The sequence below is a fragment of the Ostrinia furnacalis genome, unplaced genomic scaffold (assembly GCF_004193835.3).
Source record: "Ostrinia furnacalis isolate ACB-3 unplaced genomic scaffold, ASM419383v2 OfSCF1638, whole genome shotgun sequence".
Lineage (NCBI taxonomy): Eukaryota > Metazoa > Arthropoda > Insecta > Lepidoptera > Crambidae > Ostrinia > Ostrinia furnacalis.
In genome coordinates, this window is record NW_021131877.1 from 1 (window position 1) to 21,243 (window position 21,243).

The window sequence follows — 21,243 nt, forward strand, 5'->3', positions numbered from 1 at the left end:
TACTTATACGTCCAAGAGAAGTCTTGAACGTCTAAGGCCCGTAAGGTTGATTGACCCAAAACATCATATCAGACATTTAACCCTGTTTTCTTTCTTTCAAAAACTTTAAACGCTTAGATAAATGAGTATACTACAGCTCGTACCTCCAGATAAGCCGACGAGCAGCCGGCCCAGTATCAGCATCTCGACGGAGTTGGCGGCGCGGCAGAAGCCGAACATCAGGGCCCCTGCCACCCATAGCCCACTTATAGCTATCGTCGCCTTCTTCCTGCAAACAATACAATAAACAATACATTCAAAAGGTTAGACTTCCCTCCAGTGCAAAGCGGATGATAGGAGACAAAACAAAGATTAAGTAATCTTTAAGAAAAGATGCACCATGGACAGTAAGTATCAATCAATTATGGCGACAACAAAGAATACAACAAAAATCCCGTCTTCAACATACTGGGGGCCATGGGCATTTAACGATCAAGGTGGGAACCAGTTAATATTCACATGTTAATGTTTTATAGAGCAGACGGGGGGCCATGGGCTAATTTCTGAAGAAAAATAGAGTGGCCGAGGGGTATGTTCAAACGAGACTGGAAATTACAAAACAGCTGGGACGAAACAAATGTAAATTAAATTTTATTTTTTTCTCAGCGACTTGCGTCAACTTAGAACATTTGTAACATGTAAGGTTTTAGTTATTCATCACACATATGAGAAAACACACACACATGAAACGAAACTAAACAGCAATCTCTATGGAGCGAATTGTTCGAAGGTGTTACGAATTTTAATCGATTAGAATCAGCAACGCCACAAATAGGTAACGTTTCATACAAAAAAATACATTTGAAGGTTGTGTAGTCCCGGGGGATAGCTGACTATCTTGAAATCCGCAAAAAAATTAATCAGAAGTATACTGGGTGTTCGGCGGAAGGTTAGACAAACTTAGTGGGTGGAATAATAATGTCATATCAATTAAAAAAAAGTAGCTCACTTAGGGTCAAATAGGCGAACTTGTATTCTTAAAATGACCTTACCTATACACCCACGAAGTTCGTCTAACCTTCCGCCAAACACCCTGTATTATTTAGATAGAATCAGAATAAATAGGGAGTTTTAGTAAGTTACAGAAGATATTAATCAGATTAACATACCACCTAATCTGAAGAATATAGGGGGTGTTTTTGGCAAGTTATCTAACAAAAACTGCTTACAAAAGTACCTTCCAAAGCGGTCAGCGAGCACAGCGCCCAGTATAGAACCAGTGCATCCGCCCACGATGAAGATGGAGACGACTGCCGCCCACAGCACGTTAAGCCAGCCATCGTCGAGTTCTATGCCGTAGTGGGCGGATATGCTCTCGTTGCAGAACGATTTTAGCAGCTGTGGCCAAAGGAATAGGGTTGTGAATGCTAGAATTGTGACTAAAATAGAAAGACAAGGGTCTTAACGCGACGTTTATTAATGAGTTAACCCTTTAACTGGTATAGAGAAAAATATTTTTCATTGGTTTTGAACCTTATCGAGAAAACATAAGGTACAAAACCAATGAAAAATATTTTGGCAACAATTCTGCCACTACCAGGTAAAGGTTTAAGTACATTATGTACTCACGGCTTGACGTTTCGGCTGCTATGCTGCAGCCGTGGTTTATTTGAAATTTTAGTAGCCGTATTTTAGTTGAAATGGAACGCGAAAGTTTAAAATCTTAGAGTTGTGACTGTCAGAAGCTGTGGTTAAAAAAATTCACTGCTAAACTATATTGTCCGATTAAAATTGAGAATAACTGGACTCAACCGTGACATTTATTCATAGTAAACATTTTTACCCGACTGCTCCAGAAGAAGAGTTATGTTTTCTACAAAGTAAATGTCGCGTTTTAGCTATTGACAATTTTATGAGTGAATAAGAATGGTTAATTTGCCCTTATTAGAGAATGTCTTTGTTGCGACATACTGAAACTACACGCGTGGGTAAGCTAGTCAGTAATGTTATTAGATATCAATTTCAAATCATCAATATTCTGTGTACCTATTCATTGTTTAATAAAATATTCAGTCATCAATTAATTTAATTGATGACTGGTCTTTTCGCAACGCATTTGAACCTTTGATTGGTTTATAATTAGCCACGCTTCGTAATAAATTAACAATAACAATAAGAAGGCATGTAGCATTTTATTGTTAGTGCGTAGCCTACTTTTCAATTAGTCATTTAGTGGTTGACTAATGATGCAGAGAAACAATGTGTTGAATAATTCCACGAGATACTTTTATAACTCTCGTCTCGTCTAGTCTATAAAAAGACTACCTAAAAAAACCGAGATAAACAAAATAAAGCCTGTTTAAATTTAAAAAGTGATTAGGCACTTTAGTTATTTGTTCTGTCTGTGCACGCGTATACTCCAGTCACTAAACACTACTCTCGTGCATGCAGTTGTTATAACAGCAAGGTTGCAAGAAAATTATACATATAATATGGCAATGCTAAAAAGGTCCTACTGACTGTATAGTACGAGTATAGCTGTACGTTTATAAGTGCCTTGAAAAGGACTAAAACGAATATAAAAAATAAAACAGGAGAACCAAAGTGTACGACATAGCTCGCAGAATTGCTAATGATTTTAGCAGTAGGCGGGGCACATAGGTCGTAGAGATGATGGATGTTGGGGCAGAAATGTTCTCGAGTGGCGACTACGGGCTGGAAGACGTAGCGTGCGCAGGCCTCCTACTAGGTGGGCCGACGATCTGGTAAAGGTCAGCGGGTAGCGCAGGACCGTTCATTGTGGAAAACCTTGGGGAAGGCCTTTGTCCAGCAGTGGACGTCATTTGGCTGAAACGAACGAACTGGCAGTGACGCATGCCTGGTGGTTCCATACTCACATCAGCAGGGGTGTTAACGACTCCAATGTTGAACCCTACAGGCAGCGAGGACCCCAGCGTGGTGGCTACTCCAGCCAGCACCAGGTAGAACGACCATCCTGGCTTGTATTCGTGGGACTCCGTCAAATGCTGATGCTCGGTTACCTGGAAACAATCAGTGGGAAACTCAAGATCGTACTTTGAATGTCATATCTGTTCAATGGGAATACGGTTGTAAATGTAATGATTAAAGATTAATTTAAACACATTTTAAGGGCCCTATCTCATTAGGACACCATTATGGCGCCAAGAGGTGACGCCACAGTGGTGTCTTCAGCTACCAAATTAATAATAGCTACATACATTTTGGTTACCCGTAATTAATTGGTTGCGCAACCAAGCTAATATAATAAATATTGAGGTACCCTCCATGTTATATGGATAACCAGGTCTTGTTATAAGACCTGTACAATATGTTGATGGCGCGACCGATGGTGCCACTATGGTGTCCTTATAAAATAGGGCCCTGAGAAAACATCTTAAAAATGTCATGCACCAAAACAAGCATACTTAATCAAAACAAATATAGCACGCTAATAGCTCGTTAATTTCACATATGGATGATAGGAGTAGGTACTATAGGCTGGTTTTTAAAGAGTTTAAAACTTAAAAGCCTAATCAAAAGCATTCCAAAAAACAACACACACTTACAAATATCCCAAAAAACTTGCTGCAAATCATCCTTATCCTAACTTAACCTAGAGCGCTTCTTCTGATCACCACTTGTTAGAGCACATGGTCATCAGTGCCGTGGTCATATCCACTATGGCCGGCAGCACAGAACAGAGGGAGAAGATCGGCCAGTACCAGTCGCAAAGCCAGCCGTCCAGAACGAAGTAAGAGAGGAGAATGGCGGCTGAGCCGTGTGCGGCGATGGCTGTCGTGGGGCGTCAAGGAAATCTTTGTTGTTAGGAGTGTGGGTAGTAAGTAGATTTGTCTAAAGGTAAAGAGCAGCATTTACATACAGTCTTCTGGCCAGGAACTAGGTACAAGCTAAGCTAAAAAGAAAGCAGAACGGTGGGGGGGTCGGACTGGCCGACTCGTGATCCGAGGAACGCAGGTTCGAACCCCGCCGCCGCTCGACTATTGTGGTGAACCCACTCGTAACACAACTTAAACGAGGGGTTAAGGTATTATTAGTGATTTGTAAAAAAAAACAAGTAGTATCTGCAGCACAAGGTCAGCTAGGCGGAAAAAGATAAGGTGTCAGCTTTTTTAAACGGTCTATTGGAATAGTGGAGTCCGAATACAGTTAAGCATTTTGTTTTTTTTTTTGCTACATTCTTTGACAATAGCTTTTTCTGCGACTACATTTCTACCTAATCAGATGTTTGACTGGCAATTGAGCCTACCAATGAATGTATGGTGTCATATTAATTAAATATTCATAGTGTGTCATATTGATCGTCTTTGAAAGAGGAATGCATCAGCGGTTGATGGCCTTTCCAAATATAGAGTCACGTGAATGGACCAATTTGAGTTCATTTACGGACATTGAACGGGCTTCATTGATGCTATGCGTCATATAGTGTTATTTACTGTGTACTTATGTGTATGTGCATTGTTTGATAAGAGTTTGGAATGTTAATTCAAATCAACAACATTATGAGCGCAAAAGCGTACTTTTTAATTTCTTTCTTTATCTTCGGTATCGCTTTAAAATTATTTAATTGTATATCGATAGATAGATAAAAATCATCTTAAGATTTTTTACATGAAACAAAACTAAGTAAGTAATTCATGCATAGAAATGCACTCTGAATGACACAGGCTTGCTGACGTCGGTGACCGACGTCGGCAAACATACACTAGTTCTATGTAATCATCTGACGACAGCGTTGCAGTGCGGTGCTTCATAGAACTAAGTGTATATTCGACTATTCGTACGCGCTGCCGACGTCAGCCCAGGAGGAAATCAAGCCTACGATCATCCTTTGTTTAGACTTCGTACTTTAGCTTCTAGAACTATACAGTCTTAAAAGTTTGACTAAAATAACACTTATACTTTCATGTTTTTGTCGGGGCCGAAAGCATGCACGTGATTTTAAGTAGCAGATAGCGCTTTTTTGAGACAGTCAAAACATGTGTTGGCAAAAAATTATAAAATTAATTCTATACAGTGAAATAGAACCTTAACCCTCACGGATTTAGGGTCTACAACTCCGCTAACCAAAGTGACATTTGTGACAGATTTTGCTCTCACCAGCAGGGTTCATGTTAGTAGGTATGTAAGAACTTTTGTACCTGCGCGATGCAACGAAGAACATTTGATTTAAGAAATAAACTTTCGAAAGAAGCGCATTCGATTCGTTCACGAATGTCACTTTGTCTAGAAGGCAGGTAGCGTTAAGAAAAGGATACAGATGAGAGAGACGGAGGGAGAGAACATGGTTAGTCCAAGTATGAAGGTCGTTAGCTCGATGACTATGAACACAACGGACGCCGCAAAGCCCGCAACCAACCTGCAACATGCACATTCTTGCTGATAAAGTCCCTGATAGGCTATCAGGAGCTCTGTCAGAGAAGCTACAACTTTCACATCAATATTTAGACCAACCACAGATATCTATTTTTCAGTGTTTGAAATTAAGGCCCGGTTTCCATCAAAGCTAAAGAAGAGGAGACGAGAAATCTTTTGGATCTGATTTCGTTATTTTCATTCAGCTCAGCTTCGGTACGGAAATGTAATTAGTTTTCAAAACACGTCTCCTCTCATCTACGCTTAGTGGAAACCGGGCCGTGCCATTTCAGGACCCTTGTGACAATATTCGAGTTTAAAGAAATATCTACTTAAGTACATTATCTTTCCTTTTCCAACTAATTGTAAAGTACATAAACATACATAGTTATAGTACAGTAAATCTCTCGTATAGCGAAGCAAAGGCGGTTTCCTTTCACTAGCTAATGAAAAACCCGCAACAATCAATCGCACGACCACACCCAGTAATTGTAAAAGTATTTTATGTAGAAAGTCATGTGAATTCTTTTTTCCAATCAATTTTACCTATACCTATTTTATAAATAGCAATACAATACAATGTAAAGAAAGTATTCTCACAGGCAGAACCCATGAAAGTATGACAAACAATAAATTACATAATGTCAACGTGGAATGAACATTTCAATGTTTACAGTCATATAGCGGTCTAATGTGGTGCGCCCAGGGCTTGTGAGACCGCGAAAAAGCCCGTACATGCACCGTACACCGACAGTATCATTGTAAATATGCCTTAATTCAGAAATAGGACTCTGATCTCTTACACTCTTCTTACAACCTCTTAAAGAATTATCTTACTTGTATTCTAACTAAGTCCAATAATCCAAAATTTAGACATATACTCGTACTATGGATCTACGTAAACCTAACTCTCTCAAACTTTCCTAAAACTTCAATGAAAATTAGATGGGTGCTTTTCCTTATTTATAGAACAGCAATAAGTATTTGAGCTAGCCCTACGTCAACACGGTATAGCAGTACATAATTTAGTAAATACAATAATGTACTCTTGGACACGTGTAAGAAAGTACATGATATTTATGAGTTATGTTTACAATGGATGAACCATAAAGTTAATATTCCTTCGGAATAGAGCAACAATCACGAGCTGTCAAACGAAACCAAAAATGAGATGTCATTTGTGTGTGTAAATATAAATATGTGTGCATGCTAGTGATGTATGTCGTTATTTTTCACATGAATATCGATATCGATTTATATTAATTAACACCTAACAGTAGTAATATTAATGGAACTAAAATAGGATAGAATGTCCATATACAATCCGTATATGGGAGAGTGGAAAATAAAAATAAAACTCAGAAGATTAAAATGATTTAACTGATTTAATTGAAAGAGCAACAAACATCAAGACATCCATACAAACTTTCTGATTTCTAATTAGTAAGAGTAAGTCAATAATTAAAATTGATAATTCTGACGATGATAATGCGATGTAATAATAAAAGACAATGCCGGAAATTGGCGTCTTTTTTTTTTCGCGCGGCCATCAACCAAACCTTGGTTTTTGATTACAAAATAGTGTAATAAACCAAACTTACTATGACATGTATACCTCTAAACTCAGTCTGAAATGAGTTACGAGCATCAGAAGTTTGATCATTTTCTAGATTTGATGTTTGCGCGCAAGTTTTGTAAGAAATTGCAACAAAATAATGACATTGTATGTGTAAACAAACAATACCATCCATTAAAGGATCCAGACATCAGTGTGCAGCAGAATCAGCGCAATAAAAAAAATAGCGCAATATTTTGTTCGTTTNGTGCCGTCTTCAACATATTGGGGGTCATGAGCATTTAACGATCAAGGTGGGAACCAGTTAATATTCACATGTTTACTAAATGTTTTATAGAGCAAACGGAGGGCCATGGTCTAATTTCTGAAGTGAAATAGAGTGGCCGAGGGGTATGTTCAAACGAGACAGGAAACAGCTGGGAGGAAACAAATGTAAATTAAATTTTATTTTTTCCTAAGCGACTTGCGTCAACTAACAAACATTTGTTACATGTAAGATTTTAGGTATTTACCACATATATGGGTAAACACACACACATGAAACAAACAGCAATCTCTATGGAGCGAATTGTTCGAAGGTGTTACGAATTTTAATCGATTAGAATCACCAATGCCACAAATGGGTAACGTTTCATACAAAAAATACATTTGAATGGTTTTGTTAACTGTTTCCGCCAATTAATAGGAAAAGTTTGCAAGTTTGTTTAATATAGACTTTCGTAATCGTTATGCAAATTACAGACTGCCATATACATAACATAAATTAACTAGTGATACGAAGATAAATCACACGATTATTGTATGTATGTATTTGATAAAGAATAATAAAACTACAATAGAATCGTATTACAAGCTGTAACAGTTGTTGACAGTTTGGCCTCCAATGAGACACAACCAGTAACGGTTGAGTAATCCCGAGGGATAGCTTCATCATCATCATCATCATGTCAGCCATAGGACGTCCACTGCTGAACATAGGCCTCCCCTAATGCTTTCCACGTTGATCGATTGGTAGCGGCCTGCGTCCAGCGCTTCCCTGCTACCTTTACGATGTCGTCGGTCCACCTTGTAGGTGGACGTCCCACGCTGCGCCTTCCGGTACGCGGCCTCCATTCCAGGCATTCCATGTATTTCCAGGGATAACTTACTTTCTTGGAACCCGCAAAGAAGTTAATTAGAAGAATATAGAGAGATTTTATAGATTCTAAATATAACATCAACTTCGTTCTGTTGAAAAGCGGGAGACAAATAGCTGAAAAAGTATTAAACGCTTTTAATAATGAAAAAACGGGTTACAAAGTTACCTTCCAAAGCGGTCAGCGAGCACAGCGCCCAGTATAGAGCCTGTGCATCCGCCCACGATGAAGATGGAGACGACAGCCGCCCACAGCACGTTAAGCCAGCCCTCGTCCAGGGTTACACCATAGTGGGCGGTTATGCTCTCGTTGCAGAACGATTTTAGCAGCTGTAACCAGAGCAATAGGGTTTTGAATGCTAGAGTTATGACTGTCAGAAGTTGTGGTTGAAAAAATTCACTGTGGAACTACATCTATCTTAATTCATAGGGTTGACTGACTGACTGACATATTTATCTATCAACGCACAGCCCAAACCACTGGACGGATCGGGCTGAAATTTGGCATGCAGGTAGATGTTATGACGTAGGCATCCGCTAAGAAAGGTTTTACGAAACTCCACTCCTAAGGGAGTCAAACGGGATCCACGCGTACGAAGTCGCGGGCGGCCGCTAGTTGTCCGAATAAAATTAAGGATAACTGGTCTCAAACGCGACATTTATTCATAGTAAACATTTTTACCAGACTGCGTTGAAAAAGGGTTATGTTTTCTACATAGTAAATGTCGCGTTTGAGACCATTATTGTCAATTTTATAGGAGAATGGTTAATTTGCCTTTATAGAGAATGTCTTTGTTGCGACATACTGAAACTACACGCGTGGGTAAGCTAGTCAGTAACTAAAAATGTTATTAGATATCAATTTCAAATCATCAATATTAATTGATGACTGATCTTTTCGCAACGCATTTGAACCTTTGATTGGTCTATAATTAGCCACGTTCGTAATAAATGAACAATAACAATTTAACAATAAGAAATTGATTAAACACAGCATTTTATTGTTAGTGCGTAGCCTACTTTTCAATTAGTCATTTAGTGGTTGACTAATTATGCAAAGAAAAATTGTGTTGAATAATTCCACGAGATACTTTTATAACTCTCGGTAGAATCCATAAAAAGACTACCTAAAAACAACCGAGATAAATAAAATAAAGCCTGTTTAAATTTAAAAAAGTGATTAGGCACTTTAGTTATTTGTTCTGTCTGTGCACGCGTATACTCCAGTCACTAAACACTACTCTCGTGCATGCAGTTGTTATAACAGCAAGGTAGCAAGAAACTTATACATATAATATGGCAATGCTAAAAAGGTCCTACTGACTGTATAGTACGAGTATAGCTGTACGTTTATAAGTGCCTTGAAAAGGACTAAAACGAATATAAAAAATAAAACAGGAGAACCAAAGTGACCGACATAGTTCGCAGAATTGCTAAAATCAAGTGGCAGTGGGCGGGGCACATAGCTCGTAGAGATGATGGATGTTGGGGCAGAAATGTTCTCGAGTGGCGACTACGGGCTGGAAGACGTAGCGTGCGCAGGCCTCCTACTATGTAGGTGGGCCGACGATCTGGTAAAGGTCAGCGGGTAGCGCAGGACCGTTCATTGTGGAAAACCTTGGGGAAGGCCTTTGTCCAGCAGTGGACGTCATTTGGCTGAAACGAACGAACTGGCAGCGACGCATGCCTGGTGGTCCATACTCACATCAGCTGGTGTATTAACGACTCCAATGTTGAACCCTACAGGCAGCGAGGACCCCAGCGTGGTGGCTACTCCAGCCAGCACCAGGTAGAACGACCATCCTGGCTTGTATTCGTGGGACTCCGTCAAATGCTGATGCTCGGTTACCTGGAAACAATCAGTGGGAAACTTAAGATCTTATTTTGAATGTCATATCTGTTCAGTGGGAATACGGTTGTAAATGTAATGATTGAAGATTAATTTAAACACATTTTAAGGGCCCCATCTCATTAGGACACCATGATGGCGCCAAGAAGTGACGCCACATAATGAGGGCTATCGTTTTTTTACCTAACAGTTGGCACCCCTGGCGATTGACAGGACCTTACTCTACAGTGGCGCCATCTTGATGAGTGCAAATGCGATAGTCCTCCTACCACTTTCGCGCTCACCAGCTGGCGCCACTGTCTTCGCTACTAGCAAGTGACAGGACCTTACTCTACAGTGGCGCCAACTGGTGAGCGCTAAAACGATAGCCCTCATTGGTGTCTTCAGCTACCAAATAAATTACATTTATTGCCGGCAACGTATGTCCCTCCATATACCTGTAATATGTTTGTGGCGCGATCGATGGTGCCACCATGGTGTACTGAAAGATCATAAAAATAGCATGCACTAAAACAAGCATACCCAATTAAAACAAATATAGCACGATAATAGAAATTAGGATTAGGTACTGTAGGCTGCTTTTTAAAGAGTTTAGTACTTAGGCTAATCAAAAGCATTCCAAAAAACAACACACACTTACAAATATCCCAAAAAACTTGCTGCAAAACATCCTTATCCTAACTTAACCTAGAACGCTTCTTCTGATCACCACTTGTTAGAGCACATGGTCATCAGTGCCGTGGTCATATCCACTATGGCCGGCAGCACAGAACAGAGGGAGAAGATCGGCCAGTACCAGTCGCAAAGCCAGCCGTCCAGAACGAAGTATGAGAGGAGAATGGCGGCTGAGCCGTGTGCGGCGATGGCTGGCGTGGGGCGTCAAGGAAATCTTTGTTATTAGGGGTGTGGGTAGTAAGTAGATTTGTCTAAAGGTAAAGAGCAGCATTTACATACAGTCTTCTGGCCAGGAACTAGGTACAAGCTAAGCTAAAAAGAAAGCAGAACGGTGGGGGGGTCGGACTGGCCGACTCGTGATCCGAGGAACGCAGGTTCGAACCCCGCCGCCGCTCGACTATTGTGGTGAACCCACTCGTAACACAACTTAAACGAGGGGTTAACGGTATTATTAGTAATTTGTAAAAAACAGAAGTATCTGCAGCACCAGGTCAGCAAGGCGGAAAAATAAACAGTGTCAGCTAGGGTCTTTTGGAATAGTGGAGTCCAAATACAGTTAATTTGTCTTTGTGTTTGCTACATTCTTTGACAATAGCTTACCTGCGACTACATTTCAAGATGTTTGACTGGCAATTGAGCCTACCAATGAATGTATGGTGTCATATTAATTAATTCATAGTGTGTCATATTGATCGTCTTTGAAAGAGGAATGCATCAGCGGTTGATGGCCCTTCCAAATATAGAGTCACGTGAATGGACCAATTTGAGTTCATTTACGGACATTGAACGGGCTTCATTGATGCTATGCGTCATATAGTGTTATTTACTGTGTACTTATGTGTATGTGCATTGTTTGATAAGAGTTTGGAATGTTAATTCAAATCAACAACATTATGGGGCGCAAAAGCGTTACTTTTTAATTTCTTTCTTTATTATTCGGTATCGCGTTTGTACTGATTTAATTGACGTTTTTAATTGTAATTATTGTATGATTTACTAACATAGTTTCTAAGACCTTTGTTACTAACACTTTTATGGGCTTTGCCTGAATTAAATACCTTTTATTTTATTTTTTAATATTTAATTGTATATCGATGGATAGATAAAAATATCTTGAGATTTTTTTTACTAGAAACCAAAGTAAGTAATTCATGCATAGAAATGCACTCTGAATGACACAGGCGGTGTCTGACGTCGGCGAACATACACTAGTTCTATGTAATCATCTGACGACAGCGTTGCAATGCGGTGCTTCATAGCACTAAGTGTATATTCGACTATTCGTACGCGCTGCCGACGTCAGCCCAGGAGGAAATCAAGCCTACGATCATCCTTTGTTTAGACTTCGTAATTTAGCTTCTAGAACTATACAGTCTTAAAAGTTTGACAAAAATAACACTATACTTTCATGTTTTTGTCGGGGCCCAGGGGTTCACAAGAAATTTTCTCAGAAAGTAGGTACCCACTTTACCCAATGTTCCGAAAGCATGCACGCGATTTTAACTGGCAGATAGCGCTTTTTTGAGACAGTCAAAACATGTGTTGGCAAAAAATTATAAAATTTTTTTAGAATAAGAATAATAATAATTTTATTATATACTCCTGTTTACAATAATCTCTTAATAATAAATAATAATAATAAATATCCTTGGACATTTACACTGCGCTTCTAGTCCCAAACTAAGCAAAGCTTGTACTATGGGTACTAGACAACGGATATAAACATACTTAAATAGTTTTTTTTTTTTGTAAATACATACTTATTATACTTAGAAAAAACCCAGTCCAATACAAACAAATATGTTCATGCACACAAATGTTTGTACTGTGCGGGAATCGAACCCGCTACCTCCGGAATAGTAGTCCGTTTCGAACCACTACACCAAACGGCCGATAATCTAAGTACATAATGGAGCTTGAACAACATTATTATTACAAAGAGGTTAGCGTTGACAGCTGTACTAGTATACACTGTGTCACAGCTGCCAGCGTCTTCCACCCTAGGTTTATAACTATTTCAGATGTTGTTACATTATGATAATTATAATTTAGAAGTTAAAGTTGATTAATTATAAAGGCCTATTACATGAGAATAAAAACAAGTAAAAGCGAAATTAATTCTATACAGTGAAATAGAACCTTAACCCTCACGGATTTAGGATCTACAGCTCTGCTAAACAAAGTGACATTCGAGATAGTTTTTGCTCTTATTAACAGGATTCATATTATTATTAGATACAGGTCTATTATTTAAATAAAATTATTAATGCAATAACTTTTGCACCAGCGCGAAGCAACAAAGAACATTTGATTTGAAAAAGAAACTTTTTTCAAACTTCGCTTTGTAAACCGATTGCGAATTCGATTCGTTCGCGAATGTCATTTTGTCTAGAAGGCAGGTAGTGTTAAGAAAAGGATACAGATGAGAGAGACGGAGGGAGAGAACATGGTTAGTCCGAGTATGAAGGTCGTTAGCTCGATGACTATGAACACAACGGACGCTGCAAAGCCCGCGACCAACCTGCAACATGCACACTCTTGCTGATAAAGTCCCTGATAGGCTATCAGGAGCTCTGTCAGAGAAGCTACAACTTTCACATTAATATTTAGTTAGATTAACCAACCAAAACACACATATAGAGTTCCATCTCATTTTGGAGTGTTTGAAATTAAGGCCCGGATTCCATCAAAGCTAAAAAAGAGGAGACGAGAAATCTTTTGCATCTGTTTTCGTTATTTTCACTCGGATCAGCATCGGTTCGGAAATCTGACTAGTTTAAAAAAATACATCTCCATATTTTCGTTCCTTTAGTTTAGTGGAAACCGGGCCTATGTGTCATTTCAAGGTCCTTGTGACAATATACCTACGAGTTTAAAGAAGTACGTACGTTGTCTTTTCTTTTCCAAATAATTGTAAAGTACATAAACATACATATAGTACCTACAGCATATATAATAGCAAATCGAAGGCAGTTTCCTTTCACTACAGCTAATGAAAAACCCGCAACAATCAATCGCACGACCACACCCAGTAATTGAAAGCACTTTATGTAGAAAGTCGTGTGAATTCTCTTTTCCAATCAATTTTGCCTATAGGTACCTATTTTCATTTATAAATAGCAATACACCACAAGCATTAACAATGTAAAGAAAGTATTCTCACAGGTAGAACCCATGAAAGTATGACAAACAATAAATTACATAATGTCAACGTGGAATGAACATTTCAATGTTTAAAAGGTATAGTCATATAGCGGTCTAATGTGGTGCACCCAGGGCTTGTGAGACCGCGAAAAAGCCCGTACATGCACCTGACAGTATCATTGTAAATATGCCTTAATTCAGAAATAGGACTCTGATCTCTTACACTCTTCTTACAACCTCTTGAAGAATTATCTAACTTGTATTCTAACTAAGCCCAATAGAAGAATCAATCAGCTCAAGACCGAACGCGATGGAGGACTGTTGTGGACGCCCTCTGCCCCATCTAGGGGACATAGGACCATAAGTCCAATAGAAGAATGTGAATGTGGGAAGGAAATGTAAAAAAGTTAAGACACATAGGTACTATGTATCTACATAAACCTAACTCTCTCAAACTTTTCTTGGTGCTTTTCCTCCTTTATATAACAGCAATAAGTTTTTGAACTAGCCCTACGTCAACACGATATAGCAGTACATAATTTAGTAAATACAATAATGTACTCTTGGACACGTGTAAGAAAGTACATGATATTTATGACTTATGTTTACAATGGATGAACGAACTTCAAACCAGACGTGTTAGTAAACAAATATCAATGTCTATGTATTTGCGTATATCAAATATGTACATGGATAAAGCAATAACATCAAAAGTAATAAAATCAAATATGTACATGGATAAAGCACAGTTAAATACCATACAAGGTAAATATATGTTATGTATAGTACTATTGTGAAGTATTTTTAAGTCGTATTTTTTAAGTTAGTGACTGGATTGGTAACTTAAAATTAATTAATTGAAATCAAATAGAGGTCAAATTCTTGTAAATTTTTGTCGAAAAAAAAAAAACGCAAAACCCTTTAATTTTGTTGTATCTTCACATAGTAACACCCAAAGTTGCCACAAAGTTAGCAACATGTCTTTGTTACAGTCAGAATAAAGTTCAACTTGTCAACTTTTTGGCCACTTTGGGTGTCACGAACTACCTATTTGACGCTGACTGTGTGCCTGCTAAGGCTGGGTTGCACCATCTTACTTTAACTTTGACAAACGTCAAAAATCTGTCAAAATCCATACAAAAAAACACAGGTTATCGTCATAGTTACGGTCAAAGTTAGGTGGTGCAACTCAGCCTAAGTAACTAGGAATTATAATAAAGCAGTTCCCACACACAAAGGGTTAGTAAACCAAATAGTAAATCGAATACAACACGAGCACATAAATTATCATTGTAATGAATGTTATTGCCCAATTTCGAAGTTACTTCCGTCTTGTCCGAATGTAATTGATAAGGTCCTATAAAATTAAGTCGAAGGGTATCGTTAGGTTGTGTGACCTCTAAAACTTTGAAAATATGTAAGCATACAAGAATTTGTAACAGAATCTGTTTAGTTTACAGTTATTTTTACGCCTAAATCGCTGAACCAATTTTGATGCGTTTTGATACTTTTGATGAAGCGAAATTTGTAGATCGCCTCTAAGAGGACTTAATGCACGTTTTGTCGCAAAAAACTTAATAGGAAACGAATGTTTATTGAATAAAAAAATTTAGTCATTGCTAGACTCTATCCAAATGGTTTGAAACATGGTGACCGCACGCGTTGATTCTCCAAGAAAAACCTGTCTATCGAAATCTTTCAGTCTCTCTGAAAACTTTCAAGTTTCTTATGAAAGAAAGTGTACCTCATCGGCAAACTTGATAAACACTTACTGTGATAGACCAAAATCCTGTTACCCTATCTCTGACTGAAATTAATGATATTCCGAAAAATATTAATTTCAATTTACTTTCCTGAATGAAATCGCACTAAAACCTTTGCAGGAACTTTGCAAAAAACACATACAAATTCACACTTCTCATTATTCCCAAAACAAATGAACATCACACAAAACACACCTTCCTCTCATCGCGCTCGTGGACCATTTTCAATAGACAACGATGGCGACTCGTGCGCAGCCCGGGCACGACTAACCTCGTATAGAGGTAAATTAGTATTATACCGACGCGCGATCACCTTGAACTCTGCTTTCAGCGGTAATCAGTATACACTGTGCAACTTATATAACCTTAATAAAAACACTTGAATTTACTTTTAGTTTTAAGTAGCAAGTAGACACTGAAGTGACTTGATTTTCCGCAACTTCGTTAAACCAAAAACTGCTCTATCTAAAAGATATTACAGATCTCTGATGCAGAAAACTATGTTATGCACTCTACAGTGCATAATATAGTTTTGAATCTCTAATTCCATGATCCTACTTCTGCACCAGCTAGGAAAACACATTAAACTGCATACACATGGGGACAGCTAGTGTAGGAGTTACGTGGGGCTCTACCCAACTGAACGGTGGAAGAACCACAGAAAAAGCAATTGTAGGCGAATGTTTTATTTCAATCCAGGACACATTTTAATATCTTGCCACTCCTGCAGCCCTGGCTCGTCTTTCAGAACCATTCCGTTAAGTTTATTGTCACACGTTTTTTACCGAATCGTTCGACAACTGTAACGTAAAGTTTAGAGTAAGCGCTCTGCTTTCCTTTTTCCGATTAAGCAGGACTTCTACCAAGACTCCGCCTTAGTACCTTTCAGACGCTCGATTGTCTATTTCACACGAAACTTACTTCGCTAGAAGCTGATGAACCCATAAATTTGACTGCAGCTAACTTGGTAGTCGAGTTGCCGAACTCTTCAACTCTCAAGCAGTTAGGGTTTCCACACAAAACTGAACTTGAAATTAACAGTACCTTTAAAATAAAAATTAACTAGCACACTTTTAAATCAGAAGTCAGTGAAGCCTGACCGCACCGCGAGTGGCAGGCACACTACGGTCTGCGCCGGCGCAACTCGATCTTAACACCTCGTGTTTTGTAAACTTTTAACCGCTTGTGGTAATTGTAACCAGTTTCAGTCGGCTGTTGAGGCAGGTCGGAACTGCTAGGGGTGGAAAAAAGACGTGTAGATTGTGGAAGTGAGGCAAGAGCGTGCACGTGCAGCGAGTAACGTGCGGTGTGTGACACCATAACATTATGCTGATTTTTTTAAGGTTCAGGATTTGAGCAGTTAATATGATGTAGAGAATTCGGGCGTGTGAGAAAGTGTTGACCTTCTGGTCTTCTATAGTGATGACTATAGAGAAAAAAAACAGCTAACATAATAGGCCTTACTACAAAACTAAAGTTCAACTAGAGTCTAACTTTTTGTATTAAAGGACAATTCTATGTTTCGTGCAAGAATTCCGATCGCGAGCTTCTTTTCTTTCGCAAAAAAGATAGAATTGGAATAATTGTGTAATGATGATGGATGTATTACTTTGACTAAAAAGAGCTAAATTAATCTGTACTGTAATGTATTATTATTGAATACTGGAAAAATACAGGCAAATGTTGATATGAGGATAATAGGTTTTGTAAAATATAAAATTAACTACAGATAACAGTAATGCTTTAAGGAGGTATATTACACAGTCAACATCAATGCAAGAGCAAACTTTGAATACAATATACAGTAGTAACAAGAGATTAAGATGTTTCTTTGTTTAGTTAAATATTATAAGTCACAGTAGTACATTTCATTAATAAGTGTTGACTCAGTGATATGGTAAAATTGACAGAGGCATTACTTAGATAACAATAGGTTGATTTTGGATTATCAACAAAATACTATAGGAACTCCTACAGAAACGTTTTATGCTGGATTTTTATATTCAATCCTAATCCAAATTATACGGATTTGGATTGTCAACTGTCAAATTTTAATATGTTTTTGGCCAAAATAACTGCGGTTTTTGATGTTTTTACATTTTTATATTGTTTATAAGACTATTTAAACAATATTTTAATTCTTCCTTACCATCTTATAAAAAACAATTGAGAGAATGTTTGAATATATAACTTGATTTTAATTTTGACCTACATAATTATTGTGTTTTTAATTTATATAATTTTATTAATATTTAACTTTTTGACATTTTATAATTTTTATTAAATTTAACACTAGAGTACACGCGCGGACTACTATAGTAGACCAGGGTAACACTTTACGCTATAACTTTTTGAAAACTTGCGCCAGAGAGCTGGCATTCCAGGAAAGCCTCGTTTACTAAATTTGTCAGTAAGCCATTAAAGGTTGGGTCACTAGCGTCTACGCACTTTTCTAAAATTGGCCGTCAAAACTGCGGGTCTACTCAAAATCCCGAAATCACTCGACAAAAAAATTATGAAAGACTTGCAACAAATGGATTTACCCCGTGTACCAGGCAGTAGAAAGTCTTGAATACTATGACAGATAAAAAACAAATCATATTTTTTCAGTCAATTGCTTTTTGTTAATATTGGTCTCAGAGTGCAATTTTGGTCCAAAAAATTCACAACTTTTTAATATGTTTATAATGTTTGATCCCAAATAGTTATATAAATAAACTTTGATTATAAAGTAACTATAATAAACACTTTTATCATTTACATAGTAATTCTATACATAAATTGCTTACAAACTGATTTACAGTGATTTTAAATTGGCTTACCAGAGTAGGCCGCGCGTGTATTCGTGTAAAAAACGGGGCGCGTGTACTGCAGTGTTAACTGTTTGACATTTTATAAAATTGACATTGTATTTATTTGACATTTAGAAATTAATGTATAATTTATTACTATTTAATTAATTTTTAGTCTGCACTCTGTATTAATTTTAACTGTGGAAACTTTGCTGATTTCTGTCCTATTTTTTTGTGTGATTATTTGTCTGTATATCAAAATTGTTTGTTTCCCTAATATAAATAAATAAATAAATATTAAAGTGTAAATGTATCGAAAAATTTGGAAATATAATCTAAAACTGAATTCAATTTGACAGTTGTAATCCGGATTTGGACAAGGATTGAATATGGGAATCGGGTGTTAGTCAACATTAAAATTTGTTCTAGAGCAAAGTAGAGTCAATGGCACCTTTACATGAAGTCAATAATTATATGACAGATTTGGATAGGTTGGCTTAACTTTTATTTTTATCTAAGTACAGTCAACTTTAAAAACAATACTGAAACCAAACTCGAACCTCCCGTTTTTTATTTAGACAATTTTAATTTCAGTTTTTTGTTTAACAAAGCTCTTTATATTAGAGATGAAACGGATAGTTGTTTGGCCGGATACCGGATACCGGATATCCGGCCAGCTGCTAGGCCGGATAGCCGGATATCCGGCGGCCGGATAGTTGGCCCATTGTCTCGTTGCATATCGTGACTAGCTTAGCGCCGCACAGGTGCTTCGAACGCGATCAGTGGGTCTATTAGTAGACTAGACAAGTCACACTTTTCGAAAATCGAATCCGTCCGAATAAAATGTCAGATTTTGCCACTTGTCTAGGGGGCAGATCAATTCAGGTGATTTCGGTTGCTATACTGAGTGTGTGATTGAATAGCGAAAATTAAATTAGTTTACTTGGTGCGTAATCTGACTGAACTGCATGCATCATATTATTGTCACCAGAAATCTCAAAAAAAGATCGCCTTTTTATTTGGCAATATTTCGACATTAACGAATGTTTACTATTTATGTATTCGTCATTAGAGTGATTAGCCCAGAAAAAAATAATATTTTTTTGAGGCCTGAATAATATGGCTTTTTTAAAACTTTTTGGACTTTAAATAAAAGCCGTCATTCATTATTATAAGCCATTTTATTGATATTTACGTCAAAGATTAATATATTTCATTTTATTAATAGGAAAATGTCGTAGTTTTTTAATATCCGGTATCCGGCCGGATAGTGAGTTACTATCCGGTATCCGGCCGGATAGTAAATTTAGGCCGGATATCCGGCCTACCGGATAGTTACCGGATATCCGTTTCATCTCTACTTTATATATCTGATAATCCATTAATTTACAAGTTTAAAAAATAATGATAGATAGTACTTAGTACTAAAATGGAAAAAAATGTGACAGCCCTAGCCTCGACAAAGACAGAAAGCACACAATCGCACAGTAATCCCAACAGAGAGAGTCCACTCGCTCATATAAACCAGTTAAAACCAGTATGAGTTGGATCATCCATCGATCGATCAAACATACTACACACAACACCTGGCATTGTCCTCCTGATTTATTTTATTTTGTGAACTTTGTAAGAACTTGATACTTGAATAGAATACAGTAAAAAATATTAGACACAAGAATATCAGACCTTACAATACAACATATTAATTAAACCAAATATTTATTTCATGACTGACTTATACCTGGAAGTAAGTATAATTTTAAGATTATAATATCATGTTGGCTATAAGAAACAATGTAAATTGTAATTAGAATAATAACATTATTAAAAGTATTACATAATACACTAATTACAACAATCAATATACCATTAGCAAGTGTTGAAACTAGTAACAATCTTAAAACCATTACTTCACTGGCAAATAAATTTTATAAACTCCTCAAAATAGTAACAGTTAACATTTTTGGAGACATTTATCTCTAATTGGATTCTTTTATCATAGGAAATAATTGTAGAATAAAATATAGAATTCATCCTAGTGAGATGAAATATTAAACAATATTTTGCCCTTGATTCTAAGATTCACCAAGATAGCAAAAGTGCTTGAATGGCAAAAGTGCTCATAAGTATTACCTTAATTTAATAATACATGGACACAAAATGCAGTTACTACAATATTGATTTACACTAAATCATATAGGTACCACTTGCAAAGATAAAATTTGTAAAATTACCTATGACTAAAAAGTTTTAAGGAAAACTTTGTAAGTGTAAGTACATATTTATGTTTATTGATGTTTCTTTGTTTCCATACTATAATACTATCGTGTATTACTAATACATATCTATCGTAAATCGTAATACACGAGAACGACCTTGTAAAAAACAACATTCAGTCATGCCATTAGTCAACAAGTACAACCATGCAAAGAATATAACAAATACTTGTGATATGCTTTATATTCTGTTTACGCATTCACGCGTAACGGGCTGCGGGACCCTCACGCAATGACGCACATCGTGTATTCGAAATTTATGACAAAAAACTACAAGAACCTTAACTCTGACTACATCAAATAAAAAGAATAGATACGTAAGGTATGGTTTGATTCTAAATCTGGGTCATTCCACTCACCGGTTGTGATAAATCTGGATAAATTCCGTGTGGTGCTGGCTTGGCAAACAATGTCTGCCGCTCTCCTGGCTCTCCCATAGTAGCGTTACGAGTACACAAAGGTGCCCGATGAGGGTCAGAAAACGAGCTGGGATAAGAGTTCCGGCACCTCTCATGCCTTTTTATACAAAATTATGTTTTTGGAGCGTATCCTAAAATAAAGTTCGATTGAGAGAGAACACGCTGCGAATGACAGAAGACGTGATGATAACACCTGTCACTCCTGTCAGTCAGTTATGTCAATGTCAGCTTGACAAATAGC

At 37.4% G+C, this 21,243-nt stretch overlaps 1 protein-coding gene across 1 annotated transcript; it reads right to left on the bottom strand.

Moving 5' to 3' along the window:
- Nucleotides 1–143: 143 nt before the first annotated feature.
- LOC114353233 (solute carrier family 2, facilitated glucose transporter member 9-like) lies at nucleotides 144–21,200 on the bottom strand (the record flags this gene model as incomplete). Its single annotated transcript, XM_028305147.1, has 4 exons — nucleotides 20,943–21,200; nucleotides 9,790–9,933; nucleotides 8,254–8,414; nucleotides 144–268 (listed from the first exon to the last, which is right to left on the bottom strand). Coding segments are annotated over exons 1-4 (508 nt in total), but the record flags the coding sequence as incomplete, so codon positions are not given.
- Nucleotides 21,201–21,243: the final 43 nt, after the last annotated feature.